This window comes from Trachypithecus francoisi, unplaced genomic scaffold (genome assembly GCF_009764315.1).
Source record: "Trachypithecus francoisi isolate TF-2019V2 unplaced genomic scaffold, Tfra_2.0 Lachesis_group16, whole genome shotgun sequence".
NCBI lineage: Eukaryota > Metazoa > Chordata > Mammalia > Primates > Cercopithecidae > Trachypithecus > Trachypithecus francoisi.
The window spans coordinates 26,961,631-26,982,809 of record NW_022681461.1 but is presented as its reverse complement, the minus strand read 5'-3'; the positions used below and the strand labels follow the sequence as shown (position 1 = coordinate 26,982,809).

Sequence of the window (21,179 nt, the reverse complement as noted above, 5' to 3'; positions counted from 1 at the left end):
TGCTATATATTTTTTTGCCACTATAATTCTGCACCTAAACTGATGCTCAGGAAAGCATTTGGAAATAGGAAGTACCACACAAGCTATTAAACAGTCGACACGCAACAAAATGTTTAATTTCTAAATATTGATGGTTCTCTAGACAGAAAGAAATTCCTCGAAAGATGGCTTGGGTCCTTCCCTGAGGTTAGAACTTCCCAAGGCATATGTTTCCAACCCTCTTTGGGACTAGGCAAAGGTAAAAATAACATGAATTTCTTAAATGTCTTTTCCTCTTATTACCAGTTTCTATGGCAACTCCCTTACTGATATTTAACTTAATGGACCCCCTCTGTATACAATCTTTTCATATTTAAAGCTAATCACAATACTCTAGAAAAACATGCTTATATATTTTATCCTGGCATGTGAAATTTTAGCAAATTTGGCTGGAGATATGGGGATGTCAAGACACTGAAAATATAGTTTGGATTAACAAGAATGCCTTCCTCAGACAGTGATAAAAAATTGAAAACTGATGGTGCATAGCATATCTTTTCCTAGGAACTGAGAATGCAGAATATATTAAATTAATATGGCAAACTCCATATTTTTTTCTGTTTGTTTTCAATACTGCTAAATGAATCTATTTTGTGCATTATCAATGCTCCAGGCATTTTCACAGCAATCCTGTATTAACGCCCATCGACTGGCCTTCTTTTGTGGCATTGCGTTCTTGCTTTGCTTTTCTATCTAGTAATCAGAGGACAAAGAACAGAAGCTGGGCAGTGGATGAGTGGATTGAATGGAAACTTTTCAGGCCTATTCATAGTCATTTGTCCATGGTTCCTGCAGAGTCCCCTATTCACCAGGGCAAACAAAATTTTTTCTGTAAAGGCTACATAGTAAATATTAATATTTTAGACATTGTAGGCCAAAGGGTAAAATAGAGAAAAATTGTGCAGGTACTTACATAATAAGAGAGAAAAAATTTCTACACAATTTTGTATAATTAAAAATCAAAATACAACTGAATATATATATGTTTTAAAATACAGGCCTACTAATAAAAATGGAATTTTTGTATAAATGCTGAAGTTTGAATTTCATTTAGTTTTCATGCCACAAATATTATTATTTCCAAACATTTAAAAATATAAAAGAACTAATTAGCCCATGAGCTAAATAAAAATAGGGTGGGCTATAATCTGCCAGTCCTCCATACAGACATGTTTCTGCCTCCTTATAAAAAATACCCATTTATGGCTGGGCACAGTGGCTTATGCCATAATCCCAGCACTTTCAGAGACCAAGGCGGGAGGATCACTTGAGCCCAGGAATTCAGAATCAAACTGGGAAATATAGCAAGAACCTGTCTCTACAAAAAATATTTTTAAAAATTAGTAGCGTGTGATAGCATATGCCTGCAGTCCCAGGTACTCAGGACCCTCAGGTAGGAGAATCACTTGAGCCTGGGAAGTCAAGGCTGCAGTAAGCCCTGAAGGTGCCATTGCACCAAAGCCTGAATGACAGAGTGAGGTTTTATCTAAAATAAAAAAAAATATAGGCCGGGCGCGGTGGCTCAAGCCTGTAATCCCAGCACTTTGGGAGGCCGAGACGGGCGGATCACGAGGTCAGGAGATCGAGACCATCCTGGCTAACACGGTGAAACCCCATCTCTACTAAAAAAATACAAAAAAAAAACTAGCCGGGCGAAGTGGCGGGCGCCTGTAGTCCCAGCTACTCGGGAGGCTGAGGCAGGAGAATGGTGTAAACCCCGGAGGCGGAGCTTGCAGTGAGCTGAGATCCGGCCACTGCACTCCAGTCCGGGCGACAGAGCGAGACTCCGCCTCAAAAAAAAAAAAAAAAAAAAAATATATATATATACACACACACACACACACACACACACGTATATGTATGTATATACACACATATATACATACATATATATATATATATATATATACCCCTTTATATACATACATATATATAATCCCTTTAGGTACTCTGCGTGAGATTATCATGATCAAACGTTCCTCTCCCCAGCCACCCTCTGCTTGCTCTAAGGCAGTCTTCACCTGTCCTTTATCCTGAAGGTCCACATGAGCTGTTTTCTAACTGTCAAAACCTGGCAGGAAGAGAGTACAGACAGTCCTTCACTTAGAATGATTTGACTTGCAATTTTTCAATTTTGCAATGATGTGAAAGTGATACATATTTAGTAGAAATCATACTTCTAGTACTCATACAACCATTCGTTTTTCATTTCCAGTATCATTTTCAATAAATTACATGAAATATTCAACACTTTATCATATAATAGACTTTGTGTTAGATGATTGTACCCATGTGTAGGCTCATGTAAACGCTCTGGGCACGTTTAAGGTATGTTAGGCTGCGCTACGATGTTTGGCAGGTTGTGTATTAGTTGTGTTTTCAACTTAAAATTGTTTGATTGGACATAACCCCATCATAATTGGAGGATTGTCTGTACTTGGATTTGAGGGTCTTTCATATGAGAATTTGGGAGAGCAGGTTTTTTTTTAAAGTGGGACTTTAAGATGAATTATTCAGGTCAATGCTGAGTGTAGACCCAATACCCTGTTTAGTGTCAGGAGGGGCTTCCTTTCCAGCATCACTGATGATTGTGTTGGAAGACTGTTTACTATATGGGAAGCTACTCTGCATCTCTCACGTAAAGAGAAAAGGAGTCATCTGTGTGGGTTATCAAGAAACTTCACCCTGATAATGAAGGGCTTAGATAAGGTCTAAAACCCAGGGAAGAGAGAGAAATCACTCCTCTCTGAATATCCCCAGGTTCTGGAGAGCAGCACCACCTTCTACATTCCAATGAGGCTGGGCCTTTTGCCTGCTCCCTTCCTGGCATCATGGACCCCAAGACTTGCTTGATTGCAGTGAGCCTTCCTGGAAGGGCTTTGCCCCTCACCACTCCCATCTCCATCCTGCACTCTGGAAGCCTTGACCAGTCTCACTCTCTCAGAGGAGGCTTTTCCTCAGGTTTTGGGCTGCCTGTTTGCAACTGGGCAGAATCTTCCACATTCTCATTCTCAGTTTCTGCTTTCTAGGTCCATGACTATCTCTTTCCCAATACACCTGCTGGCTTCCCATCGACTCCTGCTTTCCCTGATTCACTCTCAGCATGTGCTGCTCTATCTATTTTATCTCCCTGCTACTGTAAACCCCCACAGCCTTGCTGGACTTTACAAAGCTAACAACATATAAGCTGGAACCATGCACATCCTAGAAGGGCAGAAATGCATCTTGATGTATATTGATACATAAAAAGTATACAGTTGGCCTTCTGCATCTGTGGGTTCCACATCTGTGGCATCAACCAACCATGGATCAAAAATATTCTGAAAAAAACTTATTTCTGTAGTGAACACATACAGACATTTTTCTTGGTCCTCATTCCCTAAACAATAAAGCATAACAACTATTGGTGTAGCATTTACATTATATTAGGTACCATAAGTAATCTAGGGGTTATTTAAGATATCTGCAAGGGTGTACGTAGCCTATATGCAAACACTATTTTATACAAGGAACTTCAGCATTCTCAGATTTTGGTATCTGTGGGAGATTTTGGAACCAATCCCCCATGGACACTGAGGGATGTTTGTATACTGATATTCTATACAGTATTGAATCTACAGAGTAGGTATATAATTCACAAAACTGTTTTGAATAATAAATGAATTATTATTCATAAAGCACTTAGAGCCTGGCACTTAAGAGTTTTATGCTTAAACACAAATATAGAGATGCTTATTTATATTTATTAAGCTTATACAAAGTTTCTGCTTTAAATGTATAAATGATTCATGAAGAGAAAAGAAAAATGAATGCATTTTACATATTTAAACCAAAAGAAGGCTCTGGCAAACAAATGAAATAGGCTCTTCCAAAGTTTGAATACTCTCTCATGCAGACTGATAATATGCCAAGAAAGCCAAATTCCTTTCTCGTGTGTCCAAAAGGCTAACATTTTCTGCTTTGGGATAGGTGGCCTTTTGTATTACTCCCCGAACGTCTTCCCCCAGGGGTCTCTATTCATCAACCAGCTTGTTAAGTCTTTCGAGTTCTGTGGGTTGTAAGGAGATGTAAATGCTAAATAATAAAACCCATAAGCCAACTCCAAGTGTATTATATACTCAGAAGCTAACTTAGCTTTTTACATAATCAATGGGAGCTGTTATTCTCTTGTGGCCAGATGGCTCTGATTGAAATATTCTGCTATTAATGTCAATACATTACCAGGACATCCAAGCAGCAGTCCTCTGAATAATTTCAATAGAAAAAGATGGTCAATCCCTTGGGCTGTAAGACAAGTATTACTTTCATAAAAGGGAAAAGCTAACATTATTTTCTTTGGAGCCATTGTTGGAAGGCTGAATCTTTTAATGTAATCGATCTAAGTCTACAAGAAAACTCTCCCAAACAAAGCTATAGTCTTAGTCTCTGCTCTGTGCAAAACCCACATCAAAAGTCAGATCTTGCCTTCTCAAATGTAATCGGAGTGGTTTTAACTCATTTTACTTTATAATATGCTACCCATGCTCCCCTGCAAATGTTCCAGGATCTAAGTCCATAGTCCATACAAGTTCCTTGGCTTCTTGACTAAATTAATAAGGAGCAAAGCAGCTAAGGGAATAATGGATTGGAAAATCACAGAAAAGACCTGGTCAATGTTTCAGGGACGAGCTGGGCAGGAAGGTGGATGGCTATAGTGAGGGAAATGTTGCTGGTGGTATGCATGTTAATTTGCTTTCTCCAAATTATAAAAGTATTTTTTTTTCTTTGTACCTATTGAAAGAGACAACAATTGCTTCTACCTGTCCCAAATGCAAAAAGCTCTATTTTCTCTTCAAGGAATTTTGTTTTTGATGTTCTCTGAGAAACTTATATTCATCCTTCAGGTCCCAGGTTCAAAGACATTCTCATTGTGTGTCCTCATAGCATTTTCTTTTTAAAAGAAGCACATGCCAATGAACATCCTTTATAAATTTGTCAATAAACTATGATGGTATTAAAGAAAAACTTCTTATAGTGCCTTACATACAGCTTTTGAAGTTTTATCGCATTAATTTCATGCGTAATGACTTTTGATGTGGGTTTTGAACACAGCAGAGATGACTGGGCATCTCCTTTCTCTCTATTCAGTATTTATTTCTGTATTACCAACACATCATACAATGCTCTACACGTCGTCGTTGCTCACTGACATTTGGAGTACAAAGGAAGGTGGGGTGCTGGGCATGGTGGCTCATGCCTGTAATCCCAGCACTTTGGGAGGCCTAGGCAGGAGGATCACTTGAGCCCAGGAGTTCAAGACCAGCCTGGGAAACATAGGGAGATCTTGTCTCTACAAAAAAATTTAAAAGTTAGCTGGGCATGGTGGCGTGTGCTTTTCGTCCCAGCTACTTTGGAGGCTGAGGTGGGAGGATTGCTTGAGCCCGGGAGGTCAAGGCTGAAGTGAGCTGTGAGCTGTGATTGTGCCACTGTGGTTCAGCCTGGGTGATAGCGTGAGATCTTGTCTCTTAAAAAAATAAAAAGACAGATAGCTTAAATGACAATGTAATTATTTCCACAGAAATTTTAAAATTATTTATGATAGGAGTAATTTTCTCTTCATCAACTGACCTGCGATGCAAAGTAGACAGATGTGATTTAAATTCTCATGAAATCAGGAATTATACCAAATGCCCAGTGTCTGTGCTCACTGGTTTTCCTGTGGGCTACTGAGATTGCTTCCTGACTGACTTCCCTAATATAATGATCTTCACTTAACTGCTAGCTGTCACTCACAAATACAGTCTTTCTGTAAAAATACAGTGGGTTTTTAGGAAAAGCCCATTGTTTTTAGGAAAAGTCCACTCCTTTAGTGTGATATGGAAGACTCTCCTCCTTGTTCTGCACCCAACCTTCATCTCCCCATCTCCTTCCAGAGTTCTCTCTCCACCTGATCCTAGTCTCACCAGAGTATCCTCACCATCTTCCATGCAGGGTGATTTTTAAACTTTCTCTTAGCCACACCAATTTTCAGATGAGTGTCTTTCTTCATTCCTGGTTTCAAGAAGAGGAATTTTTCCTATGTACACTCCTGGACTTTCTCTGCCCCTTTACTCACTTGGCTACCCAGTGAATTTGAAAAGACTAACTGAGTTTGCTCAGCTCTGCCTGGCTCTACTTCCTCTTGACATCTGCCAGCTTTCAGACAACCTGAGATCTCCCAGCTCCTTCGGGAACCCAGACCCTGAAGATGTGCACTGGGGTGAGGAGGTGAAGACTCACCATAGGATTCTGCTCAATTTTGGAGAGTCATTAAGCCCACTTGGCCAATAAAACTAAAGTCCCATCTGTTCACTTATCCCCTATAAGTAACTTTCAATGATACCTTGAGTTCCGCCAAGTACTTCTTTTATTTCTCGAATTGGTCAGAACTTGGATGCTGAAAAGGGATACTATTTCTTTCTTTCTTTATTTCTTGAGATAGGGTCTCACTCCATCACCCAGGTTGGAGTGCAGTGGCATGATCTTGGCTCACTGCCACCTTGACTTCCCAGGCTCAACCGATCCTCCAACATCAGCCTACAGAGTAGCTAAGACCACAGGCAGGCACCACCACACCCAGCTAATTTCTGTATTTTATGTAGAGACAGAGTTTTGCCATGTTGCCCAGGCTGGTCTAGAACTCCTGGGCTCAAGTGATCTGCCTGTCTTGACCTCTCAAAGTTTTGGGATTACAGGTGTGAACCACCATGCCTGGGCCCCTGGGGGTACTATTTAACCCCTCAGAGACCCCTAAGTCAAACTGCATAGTTCAGATGTTACCAGTTCCTGAGGCCCTTCCTAACTTCCTCAGCAGGTATTAATTACTCCTTACTTTATGATCCCATTTTTTAAAAAGAATGTCTTCGTGATCATGGTATCTCCCCTGCCAGGTAAGTCTTGTGAAACCCCGTCTCTACTAAAAACTGCAAAAAAACTAGCCGGGCGAGATGGCGGGCGCCTGTAGTCCCAGCTACTCGGGAGGCTGAGGCAGGAGAATGGCGTAAACCCGGGAGGCGCAGCTTGCAGTGAGCCGAGATCTGGCCACTGCACTCCAGCCTGGGCGACAGAGCGAGACTCCGTCTCAAAAAAAAAAAAAAAAAAAAAAAAAAGAATGTCTTTTGGTGATTACTGTATTCTGCCTTGCTTTAAGGAGAACTTCCTCCACTTAACTGTAAGTAAACTCATTCTGACAGACTCCCCAGCCCTCTCAGGTAACATTCTGGTTCTTACAGTGCCTCACACTCAAAAGGTAGTTTAAATACATGCTTGTGAAATAAAACAAAAATAAAAAGGTACAATGCTTAGGATCATACCTTAGGACTAGAAGAGATAAAGGGACGGGAGTAACGTGGTAATCATGAAGGGGTTGCCTGTCATACCTCAACACTGTCGGAAGGTATCCTGCCAAAATGGAGACGACAGCCAACTGGGTGGCCTCATGGTGTCCTTTTACAGGCCTTAACTACGGGGTCTCAGCAGTGGTCAGAGACCTAGAGAAGAACATGCTGAGTGCTTTGGGTGGGTGTTTGCATTTCACCTGTCCATCTGGATTACATCTGAAAGAGCCCAGATTCTTAGGGACTTGAACAGGCAATTTCAATTCAGCTGTCCCGCACTTTTAAATTGAAGTCTCACTCTTTCTCAGAATTGAACCCAGCTAAAGTGACAAAGTAGCTCGGCCACCAGGGAGAAAACATTAACAACGGTTTACATTCTTCCCCTTGCTGGAAGGATGTCTATAAAGCTATGATTTCCTCCAGCTGAAATGAACAGGAACTATATGCTGAAATGGAAACCTAATTCTGTTCCTACTGAGGGGATTGGTATGTTTTCACAGCTCAAATGCTGTAAGCTAGGCATGACCCTTCATTCACCACCAAGGTCATTAAAGTAACCATTATCATACATGAGACAAAGGAAAGGCAGTGATTCCTCTGGATCTAGTAATGGTATTTCATCCAATTTCTGATCCACAGTTGGGAAAAGTGATAAATTGTTACTCGATTATCTGGGCATCTTTTGTGAAAAATAACTTGTGAAGTCTAATCTGATCCAATCTTCACTGTGACTAAATCCTCAGTGAGAAATATGGGTGACAACATTGTGGGGAACCTTCTTTCCTCTGGAAAAGGAGTTCCCTCCTTGTTTCCATGTGCAGGGAGCTCCATTAGAATGGCACATCTAGCCTCTTGTCTTTCCTTTACTTCTCTCCACATATAGAATTGAATAACCTGATTGGTGGTGACTATTGTGTTTCTTGATTGGATAGAGCTAATCCTGCAGTAATGGGAAAATTAACTTATTTCTTCCTTTCCCTCCAGGGACCAGTGCCAATCAATCATCTTGGTACAAAATGTCTGCTACAGACCAATCTTTCTTCTCTGGTGGGGTTTCCTGGAGCGGAGGCAGGCCAGCAAATCCATCTGACCCTCACAGTCAGTCATTGATTCCAACAACTTCTTCATTCATAAAAATGATATTTTGATCTCCACCTGCCTGACTGTGGTGTCTAGCTCTCAGTTTGAAGGCTTGATACTTGATTGTATCCAGTCAAGAGTGGGATACAGTTTACTGGGTCTCTCCAAACTCCAACACCATGAACTGCAATGCAGTCATTTCTGTTTCTGACATTCGCTTTGCAGCAGCACTGAACAAAGTTGAACCTCTGGTTCAACTCTGAACATAAACTTTTTTTTTTCAACTACAAATATTACTTTCTCTGAAAGACAATTTTTTCTTGAAGTCCTTAATTTATGCATCTTAGAAACAAAAAACAACTGCAACATGGCAGCATGTTCAAAAAGCTCATGACAAATGGAACTAAAAACAAAGTTGCTTGTGAATTTCTGGGTTGTAGTGGATGATTTAATGTAATGAAGTCCACTGGGCCAATTGAATATAGATAGTTTATACCTGTCATCCCAGAGTAATTATTCTGAATAAATTAATGTTATTCTCTCTCCCTAAGGAGAAGTAGCCATTGCTGAGCACTGGCCAGGTGTCAGGCACTCAGCCAGGTGGGCTGCATATCTTAATCTGCTCAACAACCTTCTGATAGAGATATAGTGGACCCTTGAACAACATGGGTTTGAACTGCATGGGGCCACTTATATGTAGATTTTCTTCTACCTCTGCCACTTCTTGAGGCAGCAAGACCAACCCCTCCTCTTCTTCTTTCTTCTCAGCCTACTCAATATGAAGATGATGAGGATGAAGACCTTCATGATGCCCACTTCTACTTTGCGAAGAGTAATGTATTTTCTTTTCCTCTTCCTTATGGTTTTCTTAATATGATTTTCTTTAGCTCACTTTATTGTAAGAATACAGTATGTAATATACAAAATATGTGTTAATTGGTGGTTTATGTTATAGATAAGATGTCTGATCAACAGTGGGCGATTGATGGCATTTGTTTTGAGAAGTCGAAAGTTATGCACGGATTTTTGACGAACGCTCTAAGGGCAGCATTGTTCAAGGGTCGACTGTATTGTCATTTCCACTTGACAGTTAAGGAAACTGAGGCATACAGGGTAAATTGCAAAATGGACACAACTAATAAGTGTCAGAAATGGGTTTCAAGCAAAGTCCTGTCAGGAAACCTACAGTCTGAATTCTTGATGCTCTACTGAGTTGTCTCTCACTGAGGTGACCATCGAATTTGTCATACAATCAGGACATACGTGCAAGTAAAGGGGTCATTATTAATAATTACTCAGGGATGAAAGGTATAAACTAGAGTTATTTAATCCTGAACAAGCCAGTATATACAGTCACTCTACCTTGCTCATACCTTTGGGTCTCAAACTGGCTTCTGGTAGCTTTTCAATACAGATATAAATCTCAAATATTTAAAAAGGGACCCGTGTTTGTTCATTGTTCCTTCTCTTTCTGGCTTCAAAGGGCCAAGGCTCACTGTTGCCCCTTCCTGTTTCCTGGGATCAAGTTTCTCGCTCTAAATCACAGCTGTTCATTAACAGAGCTATTTCTTTCTCTAGCTACATGGAAATGAAGCTCCAGGGAAGGATTAGATCATTAAGCAAAGGAAAACAGCCGCAATATAGCAGCACCTGCATAAATCTTATAAGGGGAAAATATAAATTGACTTTTTTTTCATGTTCTAGCATATCCTTGATGGTGCTGGAAATAAATCCCTTCTACTTTTCTCTCTTATAAATGAATGCCCCATCCAGAAATGAGATGATGAGGAATCAGGAGACAGTCATGGCCTAGAGACAGGCAATGGGTGCTTTGGGCTCTTACTCACTGGAGTATTTAACCCCATATCCTACTTTGTCCTGTCTGTGAAACAGTTACTTGCTTCTTTCTACTGCTGCCACCAAAGGATCTATTTGATTGCCACAATAGGGGCTAATACCATTATTGTAGAAAGTAGACTATCTTAATGTTATAAATAAGAGAGTGGCACTTTAAGGACTTCTTTTAAAACCCCGATTCTAATGTGCAAAAACTAATTCATTCATTGAAAATTATCCCAATAAAGGGGTGTGTAGAAATCTCCTCTTCAAATGTCTCTCAATTTTAGTGTGCATCAGAATTCCCTGAAGGAGGAGCGATTAAAACACACACACTGCTAGACCCCACCTCCAGGGCTTCTGATCAGCAGGTCTAGAATAAGACCTGAGAATGTGCATTTCAAGGAAGTTTCCAAGTGATGCTATTGTTGATGGTCCCAGGACCCATACTTTGAGAACCAGTGCCCCCGCCTAAAGCAGCAGGGAAAGGAGATTTTTGCCTGTGAAAAGAAGTGAAATCTAACATGTGCTTCCTGGAGCAAATGAATGCAAAAGTCCATGGAATGAGATCGAAATAACCATGAACAATGTTTTTTCCAGAAGTCTATTTTAAAGTCTAAACCAGGCATCAGCAATTTTTTTTCTGTAACGGGTCAAATAGCAAATATTTTCAGCTTTCAGGCCAGATGGACTCTGTTGTAACTACTCAACTCTGTAGTTATAGTGACTATGTTGCAGTAAAGCTTTACTTACAAAAACAGACGACGGCAGGCTGGATTTGGCCCACTAGTTGCAGTTTGTTCACCTCTGGGTTTAATGTGATAAATTACATAAGGAAACATATGTTAAGCCTGAGTGTGCCTGTGATCAACGAGAAACTAACCAAGTTGGAAATCTGGCTGTATAAGCCAATCTTTGATGCCTATTTTGGTTGTAGAGGATTGATACAATAAGCACTCTTATTATAGAGGCAAAGAGTGTGAGACATGCCCTGTTCTTGCAATTCAGTCCCTAAAACTAGCTGTTTGGGACTATTTGAAAACAAACACGCTACGATTTTACCCTATTTTAACAGGGGTTTCACTGCACTAGTAAAAATTGCCTAGCTATATATTTAGTACCTTTACTATTTGGTGCTTTGCCTAAAAGTAAAGAATATCTTTTCTGTGTAGCGGGCTAATTTATTGAGTTGTTAATTAATTCCGATTTTGTTTTCCATTTGTTTTTCCTTCTTCTCATTTCAAAAGAGGCCACTGGGGTGTCTAGTCTCAGGAGAGGTTTGTGTTGCTGGCCAGAGATGCTAGAGAACAGAACTTGCCTGCAGAACTTTTGTGGGGGGAAAAAAAAAAGTCCTAAGTCTACTAATTTTCTGAAGGGGAAGAAGAGGAGGGCAAGTGTCTTTGATGGGGGAGAAGTGAGAGCAGATGAGATGTGGAAGAAATCATCTGAACCTTGAACAAGAGGGAAGAAGGGACTCGCAGCATCCCTGACAGTCAGTCCCCAGGTCTCTTCCTGCCTGGCCTGTCAGTAGCATTTGACCCAGTTGGCCATTTCATTCCTTCCTCTTGGAAACACACTGTTCACTTTGGCTTCCAGACAGTGTTGAAGGAAACCAGAATATTCCATTCTAAAATATGCCTCTTTGACATAAATATTTTTATGATATAATTTTTTTAAATTGTAGAAAGGGCTGCCTGAGCTCCCCTTTCTTACCTATAGCAAGCCACAACAATTCCTGGAGAGATTCTGCCTTGCCTCTGTTTACCTAAAAGCAGAATTATGAAGACAAAAGGTCTTTCTACCTTCCTCACTCCCACCTCTCCCACCTGAAAACAAGATAGAAGTTCTCTTTGAACAGACCTTTATCACCTCAGAGAGGAGCTAGAGTGAGGACATTTTACTCCCTATCAATTTACCTTCCCACATTTTCCCATCTCTGGGAGCCTAGGGACTGCCTTCCTCTTTGCCTTGTCACTTTCTCCAAATGTACTGTTCTGGCCAGGCGCGGTGCCTCACGCCTGTAATCTCAACACTTTGGGAGGCTGAAGTGGGCAGATCACTCGAGTCCACTAGTTCGAGATCAGCCTGGCCAACATGGCAAAACCCTAGTTCTACCAAAAAAAAAAAAAAAAATTAACTGGGTATGGTGGCAGGCACCTGTAACCCCAGCTATTTAGGAGGCTAAGGCAGGAGAATCCCTTGAACTCAGGAGGCGGAAGTTCCACTGAGCCGAGATCGCACCTCTGGGCAACAGAGAAAGACTCCATCTCAAACAAACAAACAAACACCCAAAAAACTATTTTTCTTTGTTGGATATACTATGTAAGTAGACTTCTAAACCACTGCTTTTGAATACATTCCCTACGTGATGTGAACTGCATGTGTTAATAGTTTGTTTTTCTCTTTTTCTCTCATTATTTTGTTACAGAGGTTTGTCTCAGCTACAAACTTACAAGGGTTAAAGAAAATTCCATTTTCTCCCCTTCAGTTCTCTCTCCCAGTTTCTCTCTTACCTCACTAGCTGCTCCTTCTTCCTCTTTTTTGCTAGTTCCTCCTTGCCTACCTGACGTCTGACAGTAAGTCTGTCCCCAAACTCAGTTCTTGGTTGCCCTTCCTCCCCTTCCCTTCCCTTCTCCCCTGATCCTCCCCATGACTCCATTTGAAATTTCGGCTCCTACTCTGCACTCCCTTCTCTGCTTTCTATCTCTCCTTAGCCCTTATCACTATTCAATACACTATATATTTTGCTTATTTTCTATCTCCTTCCCTGCAAATGCAAGCTCCGTAAAGGCAGGAATTACGCAGGCAACTTGTCTTAGGGGGACTGCTGTGAAGTCCACTGTGGCATGCTGAACCTGAGGCTGCTGAACCCTGCTGGTCAGTGATGCCAGCTGCAGCCAGGGTCCCACTGGCTTTACTTTGGCATGGGAGTTCCAGAGCAACCCACTTTGCAGAGATCAAGCAAGCATAGACAATTATTTTATCAGTGGTTACTTCGGCTGACAAAAGTTAAAAGGCTCTTTCTTAACATTCCAAGTACTCTGTAAGCACGAGAGAAGGAGCATGATCATGAAAGAGAGAGAGAAGAGAGGCAGAGGAAGGAGAAGGGTGGGGTGAGGGAGAGATGGGGGCAGTGGTATGGAGGGGGGGAGAGAGAGAGAGAGAAAGACAGAGACAGACCAAGAGACCTAAAAAAGCTTAAGATTGACTTTACCAAAAACGAGGTGGAAAGGGTCTTGGAATTGGGTTTATTTGAATAAAAAAAAAAAGTTTACCAAGTGACATTTCCTACATACCTAAGTTTATGAACAATAATGCATACACCCTATAAGAGTTCTTATTACTTGAATAATGAAAAAAAATAAACAAAAGAAAACAAATCCTGCTTTACATGTGCAAAAATAGAATCTAAGAATGGAAATATAAAGATAAAGTGAACTTTCTACTTCTCCCCAAACTCTTCATGTGGGCGCGCCATGTTTAATTGCAGCTCATTTCTCAGCCTCCCGCAGGATTTTATTATAAATTCTATCATGCACCAGAGTCAGTGTGCACTTCCTCTGTTCTCCCTCTGGGTGGAAGAAATGCTGCTAATGAGGAAGGGCTCAGCTCAGATTTGTTTGATGACCAGAAAAGCTGACTCTTCAATCTTTTCCTCCCTGTTTTAGCACAGGCACACCTGTTTGTTCACCCTGCCTCGTTCCAGCAGGAATTGCCCAGTACCCCATGTGAACCCAGAGATGCCAAGGCTCCTTAGCCAATGAGAGTTCTTGCTTCCTCTGCCTGCGATTTGGGACTTGAATGTTTGCCTGCTGGGCTGTAGCACGTGAAACTCATTATGCCGCTTTGAAACCTGGCCTCCAACACAGAACGAGAACAGCCTGTTCATGAGGAGAAGAGCTGTTTGTTTCAGCTATGGGTGCCAAAAAAGAAAAAAAAAAAAAATCAACTGTTTCCTTATTTGGCCATTTTAGGGCATAAAATCTCTATTTTCCTCCTTTGCCTCAGGGGTTTATGATCTTGAGCTGAGGGTTCAAGGTTAAAAAGTTTTTGGCCAGTGATGGTGGCTCACGCCTGTAATCCCAGCACTTTGGGAGGCTGAGGCAGGCGGATCACAAGGTAAGGAGTTTGAGACCAGCCTGGTCAATATGGTGAAACCCTGTCTCTACTACAAATACAAAAATTAGCTGGTCGTGGTGGTGCACGCCTGTAGTCCCAGCTACTCGGGAGGCTGAGGCAGAAGATTCGCTTGAACCCGGGAGGCGGAGGTTGCAGTGAGCTGAGATCGTGCCACTGCACTCCAGCTGGGCAACAGAGTGAGACTCTGTCGCAAAAAAAAAAAAAAAAAGTTTCTATTCTGTTAACAGCTACGACAACTATGACAACTTTATTAGTGACATCTGGGAGCACTATTTACAATCATTTCCCAAGCCTATATGAATGATTCTTCAGTTTTACATCTATTAGTTTCAATGACTTGACATGATCTAAATAATACTTTGAAGAGACAGACAAATAATTATAAATCCTAAGAAGAGACTTTGAAGGGTCCTATGATAAAGTCCCTGGTTTTAAGATGATTATCTCAAGCAAATTAAAATCTCAGCTTGCTTTTCTTTAAGATCCCCAGGGAATGAAACACCTTATCTTCCCTAAATATATCTCGCTATAAAACTGTTGATCATGGCAGAAAAGTGCTTGGTCAGCGTAAGTTTTCCCATTAATTTTATGTGTGTCTAACTTTCTAAAGTTAGCATCCTTTCCTACTGAATGGAATGATCCTAATCTGGACTGAAAAGCAACCATGGGCAATTATCATTTTTGAATAAACGGAGGAAAATCAATAGTTATTTCTTTTTCCATGGAAATGGAAATACTGAGGCCATGGTACACTGACTGCTGTAAAATATATATCATTAGACTCTCTAAATTCATAAGATAAAAATGATTTAACAATCATGATTCAACAGGAACACAGTCAACTTTCTCAGACTAAATGCTTTTATGCCCATGAATTGGAAGTATGCATGATGGTCTTTGCCTGTACATGTGGTTATTTATTTCTCCCGAGCCTTCCTATGTCATTAGTGTTTTATGATTTGTCCTTTTTTTTTTTTAATAGCTTTTTAGTATCTAATCCCTTCTATTACATCTTTGTGTCAGGTTGGAAATCACAGCTAAAAATAAAGCCAGGGAAATCAAATAGTGATGCTTATAACAATTTATTGAGCACCTACTTGCATAGGCTAGGCACTATGCAAGGTTTTCAGAATGACAACAATGAATAACACACAGGCTGTGCTCTATAGGATCTCACAGTCTACAGAAGATGGGAGACTGTGAAGGTAGATGGGAGACTATGAAGGCTCCATTCTACCAAAAGGAGCTGTATGTGGGAGAGGCTGATATAGAGTGCAGCAAGAGCATGGAGGATGAGGTGAATGTGGGCCCAGGAGGATACCAGGGAATGAGTTGGAGGGATGGGAGTTCTGATAAGATTACAGAGAAGAGATGATTTTTAATCTGAGACTTAGAAGAAATGTAGGTTTTGGCCAGGAAGTCAGAGTGAGAAGAGAATGAAATTTTAGCAAATGTCAGAAAGAGACAAAACCACATCCAGTAGGGTATATCATTTAAGGGAAACCGCAAGTATCTTGAAATGGGTGGGACATAAGATCTACACGGTGTTACGTTAGGAGAAGAAGCTATAAAATCAGATGAAAAATATGAAAGGTAGTTAGCAATGAAATAAGGAAGATATTGGGTTCCATCAAGATAACAGGATTCTATGTTATGCTAGGAACCTATTGTATCTAACCACCAACAGTAAACTTTGCTGACTTTGAGACCAAAATGCCAGGCAAACATTTGCGACCCAACTCTTTCTAATCTGAAAAGAGAGCTCAAAATTCTTCCCTGAATGTAAAAGTGTCTAAGAAGTCTTAGAATGGTGGACAGCTCTCCTATTCAGACCTACTTGTTTACAGGAACTATCCCAGTCCCTGAACAACTAATTCCAATGTAGAAAAGTCTCTTTGCTGAAAAAAGGGAGGTCTTTAGCTTGAATAGGAAAATGGGTGAGATAAACATGACAAGCCAATACCAAGAAACCAGTTTCACTCAAATTTGTTCTGTTCCCTCAAAGTTATTTTTTTGGCTTCATTATGATCTTTATTGACAAAGTAACTTTTCATTAACAAGCATGACAAATATTTCAGTGACACAGCCAACTGTGTCAAGTCGTTTCATAAAATGAAAAAGCAGGGATATAGCTTGTGTTGTTTTCTCCACACAAATTATTCCTTAGAGGGAAGACCCTCTAAAAGGCGGGGAAAGCTTTAAACATGTTTACTTGAGAGCACCTGAAAAACGACGTCATTACAGTCTAAAGTGAACTAATCATCAATTTGGCATTTGTGGTTTGGAAGGCCTTTCCCTTGACTGTTTGAGGCAGTAGAAAGTTTGCGTGATTGGGCTGAACAGATTATAGCACCCACAGAAGGAAATAAGATGTTCTTGATATACAGTCATGTGTTGCACAACGACACTTCGGTCAATGACAGACCACAAATACAATGGTGGTCCCATAAGGTAATAATAGAGCTGGAAAAATCCTATCACCTAGCGACATCTTGATGATCCTGACACTGTGCAGGCCTAGTTTAATGAGTGTGTTTGTGTCTTCATGTTTAAGAAAAAAGTTTAAAAAATAAAAAGATAAAAAATTTTAAGAACAGATAAAAGCTCATAGAATCAGCAAATGAAGAAAATATTTGTGTATAACTGTATAATGTGCTTATGTTTTAAGCTAAGTGTTATTGCAAAATAGCCAAAAAGTTTAAAAAAATTAAAAAGTTTACAAAGTAAAAAAGTTACAGTCAGCTAAGGTTAATTTAGTTCTGAATAAAACTTAAAAAATAAATGTAGTATAGCCTAATTATGTAGTGTTTATAAAGTTTACAGTAGTGTACAAAAATATTCTAGCACTCACTCAGTGACTCACCCGGAGCAACTTTCAGTCTTGCAAGCACCATTCATGGTAAGTGCCCTATTAAGGCATACTATTTGTATCTTTTATACAATGTTTTTACTGTGTGTTTTCTATGTTTAGATACACAAATACTTACCATTGTGTTACAATTGCCTACAGTATTCACTACCACATAGTAACAGGCTATACAGGTTTGTAGCCTACAAGCAATAGGCTATACCATATAGCCTAGGTGTGTAGTAGGTTATACCATCCAGGTTTGTATAAGTACACTCTATGATGTTAGTGACAAAATCACCTAATGATTCATTTCTGAGGATACAGTATCCCCATCGTTAAGCGATGTATGACAGTATGTGTAATCAGTCCAGGGGAATCTTCACTTTCTTTTCAAGTTACATGGTTTGGACCCAGAACTATTAGTCTTTGAGAGTATATTTCACTCCTTCCTAATTCAAGAGCTCCCTGGATGAAGTTCTACTATGACCTTTAACATACAGTGTTTCTAATCTCTCTCATGGGACAGTTATGGGCCCAATGATGGAAATTTTCATGTCATGGTTATCCCAATGCCTTTGATGATGGTGCAATGATCAAAAAAGATGCCAGTGATGACAATTGAACGTCCCTTTGCCTTCCCAGCCTCCTTCATATATTCTCAGGCATAGGATGACAAAGGGAAGTCCACGAGTCACATGAAGAAAGACTGTAGCCATGGGTACACGATCAGGAGGTCCTCTGCTTGCCTCTACCCCCACCCTTCTCTCCATCACCCTGACCTATGGGTTCATGATCAGGAGGTCCTCTGCTTGCCTCCATCCCCATGCTCCTCTCCATCACCCTATCCTATGGGTACATGATCAGGAGGTCTTCTGCTTGCCTCTACCCCCACCCTTCTCTCCATCACCCTGACCTATGGGTTCATGATCAGGAGGTCCTCTGCTTGCCTCCATCCCCACGCTCCTCTCCATCACCCTGTTGTATTTCTTCCTAATGTTGTTTCTCTACCATCTTGCAACTAACCACCATCTTCTTCCCAAAGTTTTGCTTGATGACTCATTCCAACTGAATCAATGCTCAACCTGTATTTGGCAAAGAGTTGGTGCTCAGAACAGTTGCTGAATGAAATAATGACCCTCAAACTCTCCAAGGTAACAAAACTTTAGGGGAGCCTTTCTTTTTAATGAGATAATGCTTCCATGTACAGGATGAAAGGAGAAAGTGTTTTGGAATTATGTCAGCCTAGGTTTGCACCCAGCTGTCCCACTAATCAGATTTAAGGCAAGGGCTTAACCTCTTGGAGGTGCCATTTCTTCACCTGTATAAAAGGAAGATAATAATCCCTATCTTGAAGGGTTTTTGTGAGTATTAAAAGAGATAGCATATATGAAAATGCCTAGCATAGTACTTGGAACCTAAATAAATGCTTATTCCCTCCTAGTAGTGTTGCAGTAGTGCTGTCAAGCTGTCCTATATGGTATCTTTAGGATGATAAATGATAGGTAGTAATTAATTTCTGATGTGGTTGAATGTCAGAAGAGATAGAGATAAAACAGCAGTCGTAGGGAGTGATATTGTTAGGAAATTGTAAAGGAAATGAAGACCTCTGTAGTTAATTTCTTGGAGTTTAAGAAGAAATTCACATTTTCCGTTAATTATACTTACCAACTGAGTCTAATTGGCAACTACCCCAAAATGAATAAAACAAGCGGGAGTCAAGAGAGAAAAACGGCAGGCATCCTGTCAAAAAACAAAATCTTTGACATTTCTACACCCTATGGTTGCATACACATTTTATTAAAGCAGATGGATTACCCAATTTATATAAATGTATATATGTGATGTCAACTCAAGTTGCACAGTGAAACCTATGTAGAGCATCACCCAGCCCTTCTGTACCAGTTATATCTTGTCTCACCACTCCTTCAACGGGACAGGTCCTTAAAAATCATAGCCCTTTGCTGGAGGAAGTATCATTCTTTATTCTTTTCCAGCCTAGATAGCTGTTGTGGTGTGGAAAGGGTCAAATGAGTTAATATCTGTTATAAGTGCTTGTACTGATGCTTAGAACTTAGTAAAACCTCAAGAAATCTTAGTTGTTGTTACATTAATTATAATGATAATTATGAATCTTCCAATTCTGTGTTTTCCAGGAGAGGATAGGAATTCAATTCTTTCCTTCTCTCCTTTTAATAACATTTTCCTGATTTCTGGAGAAATACGTGTTCCAGTTTCAAGTGTTTACCTACTTTTGACTTAAAAGAACTATCCATTTAGAGGCTAATCTACCCAGTTTCTTTTCTTTTCTTTTTAAAAGAGGAATTGAAACAAAGCTAACATGTTACTCAACATGCATAATATTATCTATTGGACTGATTCCTCTTTCTCTCTCTGGCCAAGGTATAGATATAAATGATATCTACATCTATGACTATATCTACATATCTTCCAAAAAAATCATCAAAACCATTTCAGTATAATTGGCAGGTTTCCTACCAATTTGGTTATTCTTTCCCAAACTGGGAGATAAATTTAATGGTCATATCATATTTCTGGAGTTGCTAAGCAAGCTAGCCTTTGGTCAGATGCCCTCAGAGGAGGGCCCCATGAGTATGAACAGCTCTGCTCTGCCTTCCTTTTGTTCCTTCCTTAGAAACAGCATTAAGGGAAGACCCCAAATCCTCAAGGTAGGTCTCTAGACCCTAGCTTCCTAGGATCAAGCTAGACTTCGACAGCAACCTCACTTGTGGCAAATATTGGGAGGTAGGAGTTTGGCAGCTGGTAGCTGGCTGGTGAGAGGCATGTAGGTACTCACCCACTTTTCATGAAACATCAACATCACTTGGTTATATGTCAGCGCCCATACCCTGGCAAAGTGGCCTTCTCATAAGAATGTACTCACTGGGGAAAATGCAAAGCAATATCCCTTGAAGCACAGACTCTAAGGGTTGGTTCCTCTGGATTCTCAATAGTTTGTAAAATGGCCAACCAAGAGCAACTACTGTACATTTTCCAGAAAGTTCCTAATTAGTGTGTTTCTGAGTACATAAATTCGGCTTTTAAGCACATACTCCCCAGGCCATTCTACCACTGTGTATGGCAATTAGACCGCTGGCTTAATACTATCAGCAAAGCTTCAAATAGACAACACCACAAACCCTCCAGGAAATTTAGCATAAGCACTTGTTTATGGAACCAAGCACAACATTGGCTTCGCTATGTCTTTCCTGCAGAGTGAATAGCATGCTGGTATTTTCAGCTTATTTTTCTCGATTATCAAACCCTAATGAACAAAAAATTAAGTAACACTTTAGTGAAGGTCAAGCAGGGTGAGATTAGTGGTAATATGGTTAAAAATGGAAATCTCTGGATGGCAGGTATGTGTTATGTCCCAAATTGCCTCAAGATTTTCTTAATTACCCTTCAGGACACAATAGAAAAAAAAATGGTCTTAAGGGGGAAAATTAGGAATAAAAAGTAAAACTAAGGTAGTGACACAAGGCTGGGCAAAGAAGAGCAGACTAGGAGTGTACAGTTCAGGTTCAGATAAAAGCTCTGCCAAGGTAATTCACATAATGAATTTAGTCAGAACATGTGACTGTGATTTTTCACAAGTGGGTTTCCTATCTGCAAGATGAAAGCAATGAACTAAGTGATGCTCATTGTCTGAATTCCTATAGCACTTTGTATTACTAAAAGGCACTTAGCGTCTACTGCTTTGCCCTACTCACAATAGCAAATACGTGGAATCAACCCGGGTGCTCATCAGTGGTGGACTGGATAAAGAAAATGTGATACATATACACCATGGAATACTATGCAGTCATAAAAAAGAATAAAATCATCATGTCCTTTGTAGCAACACGGATATAGTTGAA

At 40.3% G+C, this 21,179-nt stretch overlaps 1 protein-coding gene across 4 annotated transcripts in view; it reads right to left on the bottom strand.

Moving 5' to 3' along the window:
- TRPM3 (transient receptor potential cation channel subfamily M member 3) overlaps nucleotides 1–21,179 on the bottom strand; it is a 332,704-nt gene that overhangs the window by 254,589 nt on the left and 56,936 nt on the right. Inside the window, exon 7 of one of the 4 annotated variants that reach the window (XM_033237111.1) lies at nucleotides 18,967–19,041. The exons of the other annotated variants lie outside the window; for them this stretch is intronic. Coding sequence (XP_033093002.1) covers nucleotides 18,967–19,041 — 75 coding nt within the window. The remainder of the gene's footprint in view (nucleotides 1–18,966; nucleotides 19,042–21,179) is intronic. 4 annotated transcript variants of the gene reach the window in all.